Raw genomic sequence first — 16,826 nt, 5'->3', positions numbered from 1 at the left:
CAGACCCAGACAGATGTTAACCTCATTTTTAGGAGCAAGGGGCACATCAGACCACTTTGTGTACTAGTAATTAAGTAAGAACGGCCAAAACGTGGTTGTTCCTCCTTGTGCCTTGCGTTCTATTTTAGTTTCTGAATCAGTTGTACTCTCCTTGCTACAGCCAGCCAGTATCCTCAGGCCAGTTCTCTTTTGCCCACGTGTCCCTTTTTAAATGCACCATTGTCACAGTGGTGACAATGTGGCGTAGGGACAGAGCCCCATTTATCTTGTAGGTGACAGAAGTGCTCTGCGGCCCAGTGGACTGCGGCTGGGGACCCCAGCACTGACGTCTCGTGGACTTTTGGAAAAAGACTTCCAAAAAGTGGCCCAGTTTATTCACAGAGGTAAGGATAAGCTTTTGGAAGTTGCCACATCTTATCGTGTGTATTTAGTTTCTGATTGTGATGAGTAGCTGAGATCCTGCCACTGAAAGACAATTCTGCACCAAGGCTGAGTGTTGGGGTGGGAGACAGCAAAAAACACTTACGTAAATCACCTTGTCTGAGAGGTTTATAAATTTGGGCTACCCAGGACATCTAAGGGTGGGTGCATCCGAGAGTAACTGAGGTAAGCATGGAGACCTTGTGCCCTGCCGCGCTCCCCAGCTGGGGGACATTCTGGCAGTTGTGCCTTGGCCCCCAGCCATTGCGCCTCACTTGGTGTGTGGTGTGGGGTGACTCACTTGTGTCTTGTCGCACAGGGATAGAGCTGACCCTGCAGATCCAGAGCGACATTGGTGTCAGAGCCACCCTGAAGGAGTTCAAGGAGAGACTGGCAGGGGATAAGTACCAGGGGGCCGTGCAGGCTCTCCGGGAGGAGGTTGAGAGCTTCGCCTCTCTCTTCCCTCTGCCTGGCCTGCCCGACTTCTAAAGGAGCCGGTCCACTCTGGACCCGCCTGGCGCCACAGAGGAAGCCGCCTGCCGGAGGACCCCCACTTGAGAAATGGATGAGCTGCTCCACAGGGGAACGGTTGACACTTGGGCCCTCTGATGGGGTTTCTTTTGGACTTTTTTCATGTTTTCTTCACAAATCAAAATTTGTTTAAGTCTCACTGTTAGTAATTCTGGGACAGGTTATTAATTAAAGGATTTAAATTTGAACCTGGCTTTCTCACAGCTGGATATAATTCTAGAAAAATAAAATACTATGTAGCCACTTGGCCATAATCATTTAGACCGTGGTATAGGGCAAAGCTATTAGGAAGATTCTAGCGTTTTACTCTCCCTGGCTTTCCTCCACCTTGCTGCAACAGAGAGGAAATGCCCATGTCCACAGCTTGTACACACTGCCCCTCTCACTATCTTGTTATCCAGTGGCATGCCAAAGGAGAACTGAATTCGCCTCTGAACCTTCTGCTGTAAACCAGAAGTGTATGTTAGCCAAGTGTACACAAGATGCACCCAGTATGGTGGGAGGGTTTTGCTGTCAGTAACTCAAAGTGTGGTGTAGCAATGGTCTCCTCCCTCCATCCTGGGAAGTCACAGTCCCATTCTGGTGTGAGAATCAACCAGGCTTTCCTGCTCCACCTGAGATAACCAACTCCTTCCCGTAATCAGGAAGCCAAATGTCACCTTCCCAAAGAAACTTTATTTTCACGTAGCTGAAGTGCAAAACATAGATGACCATTTTTAATAAGCACAATCAAATTTTTAACCACAGAATGTCTACAAGAATTATAGCTTTAAAAAATACAACCAATTTTCATATTTCAAAAATATTTGAACTCAAATAAATTAATTTCTTAAAAAGTACACTTCTCATACTATGTGTTTGGCATTGACTCTGGTTAACTCTTGTGCAGCAACACCTACGAGATGCTATCACACACGCGCCAGCCGCACTCCTGCACCAGCCGCTGCAACAACTGCAGCTCACGTGGTGGCGGGGACTCACATTCACGAGACAGGACGGGAACATGCAGTAATAAAATAGCTTTTTAAAAAATAACACATATGAATTCATCACATAGGACTATGCTTTTCACTGCAACCTTGAAGGTGGCATTTATCTCAATCTATGACTCCAGCTATTTAGTGGCAGACAATCCCGGTGAGGCAGCCTGCGGTCCCACCTTGTAGGTGGCAGCCCCTGCAATCTGGGGTCTAGCCTGTTGGCGTTTGCTTTATTGTGGGTGGAGCAGCTGCTACAGAATCCGTGAGTTGTGGGTGACTCAACTTATTTCTGCTACCAAAAGAAATGAGTGACCAGTCCCTACATTTCTGCTACCAAAGTGGTCTTCAATTCAGGGGCCTGAACCCTCCCCAGCTGGAGACAAGCTGCCATCTCCAGGGCTCGCTGTGTACAGCCTCCACTCTTGAGCTGAATAAGCACTCTCAAGAAGCTGGGCCCCTACCAACAGATTAATTGGCTGCAGAGTGTTCATCCCCTCCCCACACCCCCATCCACTCTTGCCGCCTCCTTGCCACTGCTTTAACCAAACCTTAATGAGGTAAGGCCAGGTTAGGTCAGGGCTCGAAGGAGAATGGACTCAGGAAAACTTAGTTTGCCCAGTCTTGTCAGCTGAGATTGGTTTTGCTTTCCAGCCAGAAGTAGAAACTTGATGCTTTTTCCTTTTTGCAGTGTTAAAACCGTATCTCCAGTTTTATTATGTTCCATCACAGTACTGGGGCAAAGCCAGAAAGCTGACTGGTTTACTTCAAAGCACAAACCAAGGCACTGTCTTCTGTGCTTTTCGGGGAGGTGGGAACGTAAAGGAGACTGCCCACTATAGGGGCTCAGTTCCCCCAAAGGCCTTGCACACCTTCTGATAAACCCCCTGGCTGAGACAATGCTACTGGCTGTGCAGACAAAGACGTGACAGCAGCACTAGACACTGACCCAACATGCAGTGCTGGGCCTGGGCGGCGGGGCATGTTCAGCACGCGGGCAGCAGTCAGCGCATGCAAGACATTCAGTGAGCAGAGGGCTGCCCTCGGCCTCCAACTGCAGCCGCCCTGGTGTGTGAAATGAAATTGGTGGGCCTTCCTAGGATTGTGAAATGGGACTTGTCATTTGTGTGAGGTTGAAATCTACTATACTTTGAATATGGCAACTGTTTTCCACCACTGAAGCAAAGAAGGTAAAGGCCAGATGGGGAATGAAAGGTAAAGTACTGCGGTCTATTTCCAAATTCGGGAGCAATGTGTGTAACTTCAACTGTTGGAGTCAATGAGGTATGGAAAAGCCACAATTTCTAAAATCCCAAGGTTCCACCAAAGGAGTGAGGTTCCTGGGGAAACAGGCGTGAGGCAGCAGCTCAGGCTGATGTGTCCTGTGCGATGCGATATAAAAAGCTGTGGCCGGATCTCTAAAGTGGGGCTTTTGAAAATGACCAGTCCACAACTACCCGCGTAGCCAGTTTAACCTAGACTGCTTCAGAAACGAGGGAGGGGGATAGTGCACTGGAGGAAAAGCTTGACACAAAACTCAAGACAACCAGTTTCAGTACCTGGGCCCTCAAAGCAACAGTGAGGACTGAGGCAGTAGCAAGGGGCACTGATGTCACCTATTTTCTGGGAAGTGTTATTTTTAATGGTTTCATTAAAAACTGATTAACCTTCTACTGGAAGAATACCTCAAATGAAAATTCTTTTTTTTTTTTTTGAGACGGAGTTTTCGCTCTTGTTGCCCAGGCTGGAGTACAGTGGCGCAGCCTCGGCTCACTGCAACCTCTGCCTCCCAGGTTCAAGTGATTCTCCTGCCTCAGCCTCCCAAGTAACTGGGATTACAGGCACTCACTACCAGACCTGGCTAACTTTTTTTGTATTTTTAGTAGAGACAGGGTTTCACCACGTTAGCCAGGCTGGTCTCGAACTCCTAACCTCAGGTGATCCGCCCGCCTCGGCCTCCCAAAAGTACTGGGATTACAGGCATGAGCCACCGCGCCAGGCCTCAACTGAAAATTCTTGATGAGATTAGTCCCACTGCATAGTAGGTTTCAGTTCCCCAGAGTGAAGGGGGCATGGGGAGGGGCAGGGCTTCCCAGTGTTAACTGCCTCTGCCCAAGTTATGACTCAGTCCTGGTACCACTTCAAGATCCCTTTGAAAGGAAACATACTTTGCATCAAGTAATCCTTTGAAACTGCCACATTAAAAAGTTAGTTTTTAACCCAAATATAAATCTGGGAGCTTAAACACTAGTCACGAAGCCATCTTTACTTAATGAAGAACAACCTGAGGGAGACTGGCCCTGCTTGCCACTTCTATGGCTGCCCCTGAGACAGTCTGTTCTGTTCATGCCCCAGCAGCCTTTTGCCTTAGGTCTCAGGACCTTCCGAACCACCCTTGAGGGTGTGTGCCAGCAAATACCCGAAGTGGACTTCTACTTAGGACCACTTGAGTGCACAGCTTCAGCTTCTAGAAGGCCAAGTGTGGCTGCAATTCAGGATCTGCCCCAAACTCATGAGCCTTTCCCAAGTTTCCCAGGCAAGAGTATGAGCTGTGAATTTCTGTGTTAGGGACAGGAATGCCACAGTGGTGGGGCCAATGATCACTTTCTGACCTTCCTGCCTTCTCAGATAAAATGTTGCACAGTTATGGCCATGGAGGCGTAAGTAGACAGCAATTAGCCAGCCAGTGAGAAAACAAATCAGCATCTAGAACAGGAGGAGGGGGAGCCGTACAGATAAGGGAGCCCATGATGAGAAGCAGGCTCCCTGCACAGCCTCTGCCTCCAGCACAAGTAACAGACGTTTCACATTTAAAGGCTGCCAAGGTATTGCTGGCGACTCTCCTGTCTGTGAACATGTGCAACGGGCACAGGTACAAAGAACCAATGAGATGTAGGCAGCGCCATCTGCCACAAAAGGTTCTCCATCACAGCCCCAGGAGCAAAATCAAACACCTCTGATGGGAGCAAGGACCCTGAACAGAAGCCAATGGCTGGAGCCAACAGGCCATGCCCTTACAACGAGGACTTGGACAAGGAGGGAACGACTGGAGTGATGTGATGCAAGCCCTCTTTGGTCACTCTCGGCTTCCACCGGGGTCTCTGCCTCCTTGATGAGAAGAGAAGCTGGCTGGCTCCGTGATGACCTCGAGTGTATACTACAGGCCGATGGGCAGGCCGGGCCTCAGCAGTAGGCGCCAACAGATGCACACCCAGGGCTGATTCAGGTCCATTTCAGCACAATTTTTGTGGAACAAATCAAAGAAGCAGTAATACCCAGAGCTGTCCCCACTTAGGGAATAAAATTTTCAAGGCTGCAAGAAACCCTCTGTCTACAAACCAGTGGCCATTGCCTAAGGAGGCTCAGGGAGGCCAGGGGATCACTATCAGTGGGACAGGTGCTGGCGGAACCAGGGGTGTCTCCTTCCCAGTCTCAAACTTGTCCTCAGAAGGGAGACTCAACTGGGGATGGCCACAAGCTGTGGTGACTGAGGTGCACACAGCCTCCCAAAGGCAGAACCTGAAGAGCGTCACGTGGTAGCTCATCCAGGAAATCCGTGCCATTTGAGTTCTCATCGGCTGGGCTGACCACCTGCACCAGCTGACTAAACAGAACCGTGCTGTCCAGTGCCCACGAGACCCAGTGAGAGGTAGTGAAGTGGTTGCAAAGGTTTGTGTGGGTGGGAGCTGCAGTGTGGCCTCCGCCATGTTCACACGGGTCTGCAGACCTCCCCCACGAGGACAGTCAGTGCTCACGCACTCTGGCCAGCAGGAGCCAGTGGGCCACCCAGGAGGGCTGCTGACTGCTCCTCCCTTGCGTGGCAGGGATGGCCTCATGGCACCTCAGCCCTGCTCTGCCTGCTGTGCTCTCCAGCCCCCAGGTGGTCCTCACCATTGGCTTTGGTCACTTGTGCCCGCTTCACACTGGGACTAGGGAACACTCCGCTCGTTCCTGGCGAAAGAGCGTAGGGGGTGAGTCCCAAGGCCCGCTCACAGGCATTTCTCTCCCAGGTAAAGGTGGTGAGGACAGGGTACAGGGTGCTGCTCACGCTCTGTGGCCCTGAGGCCAAGGCTGCATGTTTCCCACAACCCAAAGGGTGGCAGCCTTTCTCCCTCCCACTGGCTGGTCCAGGGCCTCCCCTGGGACAGCAGGCTCCAGGAGGCAAATAAAGGTCTGCATCTGGGTCTGAAGGAGGTGATGGGTGTTCTGCCCTCCTGTTTTCCATCAAACCACAACAGTTACCAAGCTGCCGCCCTCGCTCATTTTGCCACTCAAGTGTCCGGCAATGCTGAATATGGTCAGTGTGCTCCTCCCATCAGGTTTTGGCCTTCCTGCCCTCACCCTACCCCACCAAGGGACTGGTGGCTTCCCTTCTGCCCTGGCTGCCAGTCCTCAGAAAACCAAGGCCCCCTCTACATCCAGGGGCCTCTCTTCACCAGGGAGCCGAATGTAGCTGTCACCATCCCTCCAGACGCCTTTAGAGGGACCCAGGCTCCACTTCTGCCCACGTCCAACTTGAAAACTACCAGGAGCCACGTGGGAACCATGCTGCCAGACACCAGAAACCTAAACAGTCCAGTTCAGGCAACTGTTTGGTCATGCCAACCCCTCCCCTCCCCATACCCTGAGTCACAGGCCTTGGTCACAGTGGCTGGGACCGACCTCAGATTTTATACAAAAAGCTGGGGACATAGTCAAACCCGAGCATGGGGTGGCTGGTCCCTGGAGATTCCTGCATGTAGTGCAGCTTCAGCAGCTCAGCCAGGTACTGGACCACCCTGACATCCTCATTCACCAGACCCAGGGTCAGCTTCAGGAAGCTCGCCTGGCGGCTGGCTAGCAGCTCCTCTGTCTCCTTGTCGTGCGTAGGCAGGTGCAGGTGGTGGCAGAAGGTGTAGACGAAGGCCTTGGAGCAGAGCTGAGTGAGCATGCTCTGGACATGCAGGTAGTAGGTGCTGCCCCGCTTGATCTGTGTGCGGTGGTCTGCCAGGCGGGGCACTAGGGTGCCTCTGTAAAGGGGGCAGCGCAGGGTTTTGTTGTCAAGGTCCAGGATGCTCGTGTAGCGGCTGTAGCGACTCAGGGCATGAAGGGTACCGGCACCGGCAGGGGAGGCCACTCTGAAACAGACAGGCCAAGGTCAGGAGGAAGGGCAAGGGCCGGGAAAGTGGAGGCAGAAGCTTGGGAGGTGAGGCCTCCTGTCCCCAGGCCAGCATCCACCTAGCCGGCATGCACTGGCTCTTCCTGGAAGACAAATCTTATCATCGTGATCTTCAAAGGGCTCCTCACCACTCTTATGGTCAAGGTCAAACGCAGTGGGTGGCCCACAAAGCCCTTTCTGGTCTAATTCCTGCTGAATGCACTCTTTTTTGGAGCCCTGGCAAGCTTTCAGTGGGGCCTCAAAATTAGAAACCTCTTTGTTCAGGCCGGGTGGCTCACGCCTGTAATCCCAGCACTTTGGGAGGCCGAGGCGGGTAGATCACGAGGTCAGGAGATTGAGACCATCCTGGCTCACGTGGTGAAACCCTGTCTCTACTAAAAATACAAAAAATTAGCTGGGCGTGGTGGCGGGCGCCTGCAATCCCAGCTACTTGGGAGGCTGAGGCTGGAGAATGGCGTAAACCTGGAAGGTGGAGCTTGCAGTGAGCCGAGATCACGCCACTGCACTCCAGTCTGGGCGATAGAGTGAGACTCTGTCTCAAAAACAAAACAAACAAACAAACGAACAAACAAAACCTCTTTGTTCTGCCTGAAATAACCTCTCTCCCTCTTGTACTTAATTCAAGTTAAACCATATTCAGCCTTCCCCAAGCCTCTCCTGCTTTCTTGCTGTGACCTTGGCCAAATTCATTAACCTCTCGGAGTCTCATCTATAAGATGGAGATAACAGTTCCTACTGTCTTTATTTAGAGACAGGGTCTTGCTCTGTTGCCCAGGCCAGCATGCAGTGGCACAATCGTGACTCACTGCAGCCTTCACCTCCTGGGCTCAAGCAATCCTCCCACCTTGGCCTCCCAAGTAGTTGGTACTACAGGCGTATGCCACCACACCCAGATAATTTTTTGCAGAGAAGAAAGCTTGCTGTTTCCCAGGCTGGTACTGAACTGCTGGGCTCAAGTGATCCTTCTGCCTTAGCCTCCCGAAGATTTAGGATTATAGGCATGAGCCACTATACGGGCCAGTTACTACTATTACATCCCTCATGGGGTCGCTGTGGAGACAAAATGAGTGATGTTTAGGACAATGCTTGTCCTCAGTAGGCGCTGTCATCACCATCACTACTTTTAGCCTAGCACTGACCAGTGGGGTGACTGCTGTTTGTTCACTGGCTTCTCCCCACTGGACAAGGAGCTCCAAGATTCTAGAGTCCCAGAACTGCATCTGATCTGGTCTCATGCCCCAGTGCCTGGCACATCAGAGCCAGGAAAATGCCAGTGTTCACTCAGTGAGGGGAGTGGTTCCTTAAACATCCTCCTGGAGCAGCTTCCTCAGAGCACCAGGGACTGCCCTGTAGGGCCTAGACATTTAGGGTTTATGTCAGACAGGTATGGTGTAAAAAGGACTGACGGTGACTTGGGACCAAGGTAATCTCATAGTACTTTTCCCTTCCTGGGTTTTATCTTCTTGTATATTTAACAATCATTTACAGAGCATCTGTAACATCCCAGCATTGCCCTGTAATGAAGAATGACCTAGAACTCTTGTCCTGCATGAGCTCAGTCTGACTGGGAAGAAATGTGCACAAGTACAGCGATGTGAAGGGAGATGAGGTCTCGTTCTCCTTGAGAAAGGTTGTAGTTGGGAAGACCTAGGGGATTTGCAGAGTTGCCTTAGAACTGGCCCTCAGAAGCACAGAGGGCTCTAGGGACTGAGGAGGGTGTGGCAGACCAAGGCAAAAGCAAGGTCACAGAGATGGGACAGCTGAGACACAAAGGCCATGCATTCTGCATGCATCCTGACCAGAGGGACAGCGCTGGGCTATGGACCGCATGCATCCCACGGGCATGGAGGAATTGGGGCCTGCAGGTGGCTGACAGCTAAGAAAGCTCACAAGGACAGTGAGACGCTCTCCTCAACCCATACTGCATGGCCCCTGTGTTCCGGGGCCTTCTCAGCTCTCTACTGCCTTCACTCTCACCTCCCAAAGCGGGGCCGGCCAGAGTCAAACACCTCCCAAGCTCTGCACATCCAGATCCACAGGTGCTATCGCCACAGGGCACCCAGGTCTCACCTCCCACCTTTTTGCCCCTCCATCTCTGCCAGGATACCTGCTCCCAGGCCCAGCATCCCCTGATGCAGCTCTGACACTTGCCCCAACAGTGACACTTCTTTTGGAAGAAGCTGGCTATTCTAACTGTTCCTCCACTTCTGTTTCCATAAAGCTCCTCCTCAGGAAGCCAGATGACACTGGAAGGGAGAAGCCTCAGGCCTCCGGCCCCCAGGCGCACGGCACCCCAACTGCAGCTTCACATTGCACTTCCCATGCCCGCTGTGGGAGGACACCTCTATGACCCATGAGCACACAGAGGACTGGGTGAGGTGGCAGCTTGTGCAAGGTCACCAGGCTAGCTAGTGGTCAAGCCAGGACTCAACCCAGGGTCTCTGACACACGCTAGGCTAGCACTTTCTCCCGCCAGAACTGTGCTCTGCTTTTTGGTCCGGGCTTGTGACTGCTGCTTAGTGAGCAATACAGTGACTCCTGGTGTTCACTTAATGAGAGCAGGGCCAGATTCACGCCTGTAATCCCAGCACTTCAGGAGGCTGAGGTGGGCCGATCATTTGAGACCAGCCTGGCCAACATGGTGAAACGCTGTCTCTACAAAAAATACAAAAATTAGCCTGGCAAGGTGGCGCATGCCTATAATCCCAGTTACTGGAGAGGCTGAGGCACGAGAATAACCTGAGCCTAGGAGGCAGAGGCTGCAGTGGGCCAAGATCACATCACTGCATTCCAGCCTGGGCAACAGAGCAAGACTCTGTCTCAAAAAAAAAAAAAAAAAAACCACAAAACAAGAAAACTCTCAAATGACAGGAGACCAGCTTGGTGGTTTAGTCATCTCTTATCCCCACAGATGGCTGACCCAACTACAAGCACTTCCAGGCAGAGTGAAAAAAACCAAGGCCAAGCAAGACTGGTGTTCTGAGGTGAGAGTCCTGAGAGAGAGTCCATCATGTGAGCAGTGGGCCTGAGTGAGGAGAGACACTTCTGGACCATGGTGCTCAGAGTGCAGAGCCTCTGCAGCGCAACACCTCTGAGGACAGGAAGGTCACAGCCACCGAAGACACTCTCCTGCTCATGATTTTTAAAGCTGGGCCTCAGGTGGGCCCCAGTCTGCCTGCCTGTGTCAGTGCCGGTTCCACCCTCTGAGCACTTCTCAGGGCCCGGCACTGCACTGTGCTGTGCTTTTTGGACGTGCACTAAACGTGGAGCCTTCCGATGGCTCTCAGGTGGGCCCCGGGAGCCCTTCAGAGGTGTTCAACACGATCGGGTGACTGAATGAATAAGATGGCTGGTCCGAATCCAGACAGCGAGTGGTGGCACACCAGGACCTGACCCAGACCACCGACTGCTCCCGCTAACTGCCACGACCACAACAGTTTCACCTTATGATACCCTCAGGCGGTGTCTTCTCACACCTCCCCCAGAAATTCTGTGGGTGAGCTGTAGTCCATCCCATTCGGCCCCGCAGGGGACCCTCTAGGGTACAGGGCTCCCCACCCCTGCCCGCAGCACCTCACGCCTGTGCAGGACGCTGGAGGCAGATGCTCCCAGCACCCAACATCTGCGCATGCTCTGAAGGTTGAAGGAGCACTTATAGGGACAGCGGCCTAACCCTTTCGCCCGGAGTCGTCTGTCCCTTCTGATGAGCCTTTTGCTTTTATAGAGGGATGCTCCCTGCAGTCTGGCTGGTGAGGGCCACAGATAAATTCCATGTCTTACCTCACACCAACCGAATCAGAACCTCGAGGGGTGTGATTCAGGAATCCATGATTTTTAAAACTTTCCCGGCTGGGCGTGGTGGCTCACGCCTGTAATCCCAGCACTTTGGGAAGCCGAGGCGGGCAGATCACCTGAGGTTAGGAGTTCCAGACTAGCCTGGCCAACATGGTAAAACCCCATCTCTACTAAAAATAGAAAAGTTAGCCGGGGGTGGTGGCAGGCACCTGCAATCCCAGCTACTTGGGAGCCTGAGGCAGGAGAATTGCTTGAACTCAGGAGGTGGAGGTTGCAGTGAGTCAAGATGGTGCCATTACACTCCAGCCTGGGGGACAATGGCGAGACTTCGTCGCAAAAAAAATAAAAATAAAATAAAAATAAAAACTTTCCCTAATAATTCTGACACAGCTCGGGGACAGATGGGGATTGGCAACCACCTAGGAACTGCAACCCGCTCACATGACAGACAAGGAAATGGAAACCAGAGAGAGGGATGATTTGTCAAAAGTAACACAGTGGTAGGAACTGGGCCCTGTCTAGAAGCCAGGCTTCCTGATTCTGGCTCCACCACACCAATATGCCTCATCCCTATCTGGCCAAGGCCCTTCCCCAACACCTGGAACCAGTTACCTCTGCAAGCCAATAAGCTTCCACTTCTGAAAATCCATAATGTGCAAAGGGGAGGAGGCCCAATGTTTCACGGGCTTAGCGTAGCAGCCATAGCTGGGGACAAAGATAGCCAGTGCAGTCACAAGCTTCCTGACTATGGCCTCATCTTCCCCCAGGACCACGAGTGTCCTTCCGCTGAGCAGGGAGTAGATGGCTGGGTGGGCAAAGGGGTACTGGCGGATGAATTTTAAGGCGTTCTGGCCAGCCCTCTTTTTATGCCTATCGGAAGACAGGCCAGCAGGATAAGCAGAAGGGATCCTGTCCGAGCTGGTGGAGGCTACACTGCTCACATAGCTGGTGGTGTCTGAGTAGTTATCCAGGCTGGTCTTACTGATGTCCCGGTTAGCCAGCAGGTGGCTTGGGTCCAGCTCGTAAGCGGGAAACCCTTCACAACTGTCGTCTCGGGAAGAAGGGCTGGCATTTTCCATTGAAAAGTCTACACGGAACCCCTGGTCCTTCTGCCTGTGGCGCTGTGGGGGGCTGCTCACCACTCCATCCTCGTCAGAGTGTGTGTGGGCTGGACTGGAGGGCAGCACCAGCTGACCGTCGCTCTCCTTCCCAATACAGCAGGAGTCTATTTGTGATGGGGTGTTTTCCATGCTGCCCTCCTCCGTCTCACCCAGCTCCGGAGGACTAATGCTTGCCTGGAAGTGGATGGCTCCCTCATTGCCATCTGGGTATGATTCTTCTTCATTAATGGCACTTGGGTAGCTGGCCTTAAAGTCATCAGGGATGAGGGCCTCAGAGGGGCAGGTACTGAGGACTTCAATACTGTCCTCGCTGATGGTCCTGTGGCTGACTGCTTTGCTCCGGACTACCTGGGGGCTCAATGGTACCGTGAGGCTGGCCTGGCTGTCAGACTTAGAAAGCACAGACGTGGATTTCTCCGTGCCCAAAACTTCAATGCTTTCACCACTGCTGATACTCCCTTTCATATCCATATCCAGGTAGTCCAAGTTTTCCTGGGGGTCAAAACTGCTCAACTCCGTCACCTCCACTTCCTTGTACTCCTCATCTCCCAGTTCCTGCTCCATCTTGATCAGCACAGACTCCACACTGGACTTGTAAGAACCAACACTAATTAATACTTTAGGAATTGGGCATTCTTCTAGAGACCTGGAAGGCGGCCTGTCTTGACTGGGCTTAGAGGGTATGCTTTCTTGCTTCTCCACCATCCTGTCATCGACCTCCACAAAGTCTTCAAAGAGAAAGTTTGTTATGTGCTGTTGTTTTAGAAGTGCTCTATCAATCTGACTGGTCAGGAGGTAACACAGGTCTCCTCTGAACATGTGTTCAATGTGGCTGAGCTGAGTCAGGGTCTGGGTGAAATATTCAGTGTCACAGAGCTCCTCTAAGGTCTTCAACTTCTTGTCAAAACACTTGGTGGACTTTGCTTTGATAAGTTTTGGGGTGTAGGCTGGTCTGCAGGTGTAAAGGTCTGTGTCGGCAGACTCATCAGGGTTAGAGGTAGTGGATGCCTGGCTGGCCTGATCCTGGATGTGCTCCATCTCACCAGGACACAAATCACACCCCTTCAACTTCCGATGAGGGTATGAGCGGATCTGCTTCAGCAGGTCTTGATGTTCAATGATGGACTTCTCCACACTGGCCAGTTCATTGGCTTTCTCAATTGCCTGAGATGAGTAAAAGCCTTTGTCGTTGGCTTTCTTCTGGATCTCTGTTTCCGTGTGCAGCACTGTCCTGGTGTAATCCAAGTCTTTCAGCTTTTTTTCAAGTTCCCCAGCAAATGCTTTCCTGTTTCCAGTTTTCAAGCACTCAGAAGCTCTGGAAAATTCGGCTGAAAGCTCCTGGAACTGCTGCATGATTTTATGCTGGTCTGCAGAGATATAAGCCATGCAAAACGGCCTCACGAAGCCACGGGCCTCCAGGTCGTATAGGGTAAGGTGGTGCACGTATGCAAAGGCTCCCTCCTTGGAATCTCCCAGCACCACCTTGGAGTCCTCCACGAAGTTCAGCTTGGGGTAGGCAGATCCAGGAGGATGGCCCACGAAGGAAGCCTGGTAATCCACTGACATGATACGCAGGGAGAAGTAATTGAGATCAAAAGTGCCAAAAACTTTGGTGTCATTGGGGATAGTCAGTAACGGTTGGGGTCCCACCTGCTCAGAGAACTCGGAAATAAGAATGAAGTCCCTCGAAAACTTGGCCCCAGACAGTTTTGACCAGGGGTTAGCACCCTGGTTGGCGAAGGGGAAAAGCGGCACCGAGTACTCCTCAGGCAGGGCCGGCTCATTGTAAGGCTCTTCCTCATATTCTTCCTCTTTAGTGAAGGCCACTACGTCAGGGGCGCTGATCATATTTCCAGATGTATGAAGAAAACATTGAGAGGAAGTGGGAAAAAATGCGGGGTTAATCGACGCGCAGAAAGCAGGCCTCCGGAGAAGGAAGCGAAGCCCTTACCGCCTTCTTTGCGACTCCCCGAACCCGGGGTCCTAGGCTGCTTCTCACGCACCCGAGGACTCGAACTCTAGCCGCCCCCTCGGAGTTGTAGCTCCTCCGGAGCTCTCGGAGGCCTCATGAACGCCAAGGCCGCAGGCCCAAATGCCCTTCTCTTCTTCCTCCGGCGAGCGCGGCCAGCACAAGAAACCTGCAGCGAGGTCACCTGCACTCCCTGAAACCCACCGCGACAAGCAACAGCCCTCGCTCTGAACCAGGCTTAACGCGAGGCTACGGGACGCCGCAGGGGTCAGCCAAGCGCTGCCGCCCCTCACTGCCCGAGGGCAGAAACCGTCGCGGCTCCTAGGACGCCACAACCCGGATTCAGCTACCGCGGCGCCGCCATCTTGGTGTCACATGATTCCTGGTGTCGGCGCCGCGTGACCCGGAAGCGTCCTCGTAGACTTCCGAGCAGGAGAAAATAAAGTCATGAGAAAGAGAAGGCCTTGGATGGGGGTGTCCGGCGGCTTCCCCCAAGAAGGAGTGTGATTAACCAACCACTGCTGGGAAGGAGGGGAAAGTGGGGCGGAGTGAGTCGGGGGGGTGGTAGGGGGAAACGTGCTTGGACGAGGGGCGCGGGCCAGTCTGGGATTTGTAGTTCCAGGTCGCTGTGGGGCGCGCGCCTGGCGGAAGTGGCTGGAGAAGGCGGGCGGAAGCTCCACGCCAAGGTACTGGGTTCAGTGCTGAGGCGGCGGCTGCGACACGGAAAAGACTAAGTGACTGAAGCTCCAAAGGCCAGCAGGCTGGTGGGGACGTGACCGAAGCGAGGCTTTAGTTCCTTTTCGGTGGGCGCCAGTTGAGCATCGCCTCTGGCTTCCCAAGGATGCGCCGGCAGCCGGGGAGCGGCTGCAGGCGCGGGGCCTAAGGATGATCTTTCCTGTCCTCCGCTCCGCGTTTCGGTGGCTGCGACAGCCCGGAGACCGTGCCTTTTCCCGCGCCGCCATGGAGGTGGCCCTCCGAGGCGTGCGGAAAGTCCTCTGTGTGGCCGAAAAAAACGACGCGGCCAAGGGGATCGCCGACCTGCTGTCCAACGGTCGCATGAGGCGGGTAAGAAAGCGCGTTCCGATCAGCTACGTGCCTTAAGGGAGGCCCGCCGAGCCGGACAGCGTGGTGGGCGCCGTGAATCGAGATGAAGGCGATTATCTCCCATTTCTCAGGCCTCACCGCCCCTCATCTGGATTATTGCGGTGGCCTCCTGTCTGCTATCCGACCGGAGTGCATTTTAAAACGTAGTTGAGATATTTCACTCATTTGCTTGGAAACCTTTTGTTTTCCTTGCCCTTAGCAGGTTCCCAAACTTGTCTGATTCTCGGAACCGCCTCGGGCACTGGCTGCCCTTTGGGTCTTGTGTGAGGTTGGGGAAGTCTGTATTTTACTGTTCTTCCCTCGAGATTCAGAAATTCATTTGGGGACTACTGACCAGATTCCCTTAACTTGGCGTTCAAGCCCTGCCCGATCGCTCCCCAGCCAACCTAGCCCTCCCCATCCTGTGCCACATCCACTGTGTTCTACAGCCCTTGTGACTTTCCAGCCTCAAAGTACACAGTGACAGCAACACGGTAAGGTTTGGGGATTAGAGATGATGAACTGATTCTGAGAGAGGTAAGTGGTAAGAATGTGTTCTACACACACACGGGAGGCACAAACCAAAGGAGGATAAGAAAAAGTTTCATAAAGGAGGTGCCACGGGAGACATAAAGAGCTGTCCAGGAAAATATCTCAGATAACAAAAGTAGATCCTGAAATGGTTTTCTGGAGAACTTTTCTAAGAGCGTGGGTGGAAGTTCCTTGCTCGTTTTTCTTTAGTTCCCGGGGTCCTAAGACGCGTTTCCAGTTCAAGGATAGTGGGAGTGGAGCCAGGGTTGTGTGAATGTTGGCTGACAGCTTTACCTGTTTCCAGTGCTAGAAGTCCTGGTGACCAGCCCCAAGGTTTGTCTACTTCTAGGGCTCTGGGCCTCTTGAAAAATGGTCGTCCTACACCTAACTAACTTCTTATCCTTCAAGGCTCTGCTGAATTCATTTTTTCTCTCTCTTTCTTTTTTCTGAGCAATTCAGAGGTCTTGTATTTATCTATTTTTAACCTACCATGCCATGAATCCATAGGGAATAGGTTCCAGCAGCCCAGGCTCCTTTCCATTGGTGTACTTCCCTCAATGGAACGGGCTGGCACTTCAGTTGAACCCTTTCTCTTTGACTTGCTGCTTCTTTGATCATTTTCTTTCACACATTTCAGGAAGGAACTTGGGAAAGAGTGGTTAATATGCTCAACAGAAACATTAATTCTTTTGGCAAGAATCTAGCCCTTGTTCGCAGAAGTGCCAACAGCATGCTAGGTAACATAGACTTTTCCAGTTCTGCCATGTAACATTTGTGGGTCATTGGTTTTTGAACAATATCCATTCTTATTCAGTCCTCAAGATCACCTTCATTGTAGCTTCTGGTGTCTGTGGCCAGAGGAACTCCGTGTTTTTGTTTTGTTTGTTTGTTTGTTTGTTTGTTTTGAGATGGAGTTTTGCCCTTGCTGCCCAGCCTGGAGTGCAGTGGTGTGATCTCTGCTCACTGCAACCTCTGCCTCCCGGGTTCAAGCGATTCTCCTGCCTCAGCCTCCCTAGTAACTGGGATTACAGGCGCCCGCCACCATGCCCAGCTAATTTTTTGTATTTTTAGTAGAGACGGGGTTTCACTGTGTTGGCCAGGCTGTTCTCAAACCCCTGACCTCAGGCCATCCACCTGCTTAGCCTCCCAGAGTGCTGGGGTTACAGGTGTGAGCCACTGCGCCCAGCTCAAACTCCGTGTTTTCTATAAGGCCAGGAGAGCATATATCAGATGTCTTGTCC

The 16,826-nt window shown here is 52.4% G+C and overlaps 3 protein-coding genes across 9 annotated transcripts in view; 2 read left to right on the top strand and 1 right to left on the bottom strand.

Annotated features, from left to right (window-relative positions):
- Positions 1-1,139, top strand: part of LOC105491103 (serine hydroxymethyltransferase 1) — a 38,838-nt gene extending 37,699 nt beyond the window's left edge. For all 4 annotated transcript variants that reach the window (XM_071082467.1, XM_071082466.1, XM_071082469.1 and 1 more), the window contains exons 11-12: positions 273-383; positions 740-1,139. In XM_071082467.1, the coding sequence (XP_070938568.1) occupies positions 273-383; positions 740-909 (281 nt within the window). In that variant the 3' untranslated portion in view covers positions 910-1,139. The remainder of the gene's footprint in view (positions 1-272; positions 384-739) is intronic.
- Positions 1,140-1,606: 467 nt separating this feature from the next.
- LOC105491047 (SMCR8-C9orf72 complex subunit) lies at positions 1,607-14,444 on the bottom strand. 2 transcript variants are annotated; one of them, XM_011757157.3, is made up of 2 exons: positions 11,494-14,444; positions 1,607-7,045 (listed from the first exon to the last, which is right to left on the bottom strand). In XM_011757157.3, exons 1-2 carry the CDS (start codon positions 13,848-13,850, stop codon positions 6,592-6,594), a joined length of 2,811 nt encoding a protein of 936 aa, XP_011755459.1. In that variant the 5' UTR covers positions 13,851-14,444; the 3' UTR covers positions 1,607-6,591. The 2 variants fall into 2 exon arrangements, 1 of the variants encoding a protein (XP_011755459.1); XR_011615445.1 differs by lacking the exon at positions 11,494-14,444 and adding an exon at positions 9,194-11,487 and having other exon boundaries at positions 6,910-7,045.
- A 149-nt stretch (positions 14,445-14,593) lies between these two features.
- The window catches only part of LOC105491048 (DNA topoisomerase III alpha), a 40,614-nt gene continuing 38,381 nt past the window's right edge, over positions 14,594-16,826 (top strand). For all 3 annotated transcript variants that reach the window (XM_071082463.1, XM_011757158.3, XM_071082462.1), the window contains exon 1: positions 14,594-15,036. In XM_071082463.1, coding sequence (XP_070938564.1) covers positions 14,857-15,036 — 180 coding nt within the window. In that variant the 5' untranslated portion in view covers positions 14,594-14,856. The remainder of the gene's footprint in view (positions 15,037-16,826) is intronic.

Source organism: Macaca nemestrina, chromosome 17, assembly GCF_043159975.1.
Source record: "Macaca nemestrina isolate mMacNem1 chromosome 17, mMacNem.hap1, whole genome shotgun sequence".
Taxonomy (NCBI): Eukaryota; Metazoa; Chordata; class Mammalia; order Primates; family Cercopithecidae; genus Macaca; species Macaca nemestrina.
This window is presented reverse-complemented; position numbering and strand designations above follow the sequence as displayed.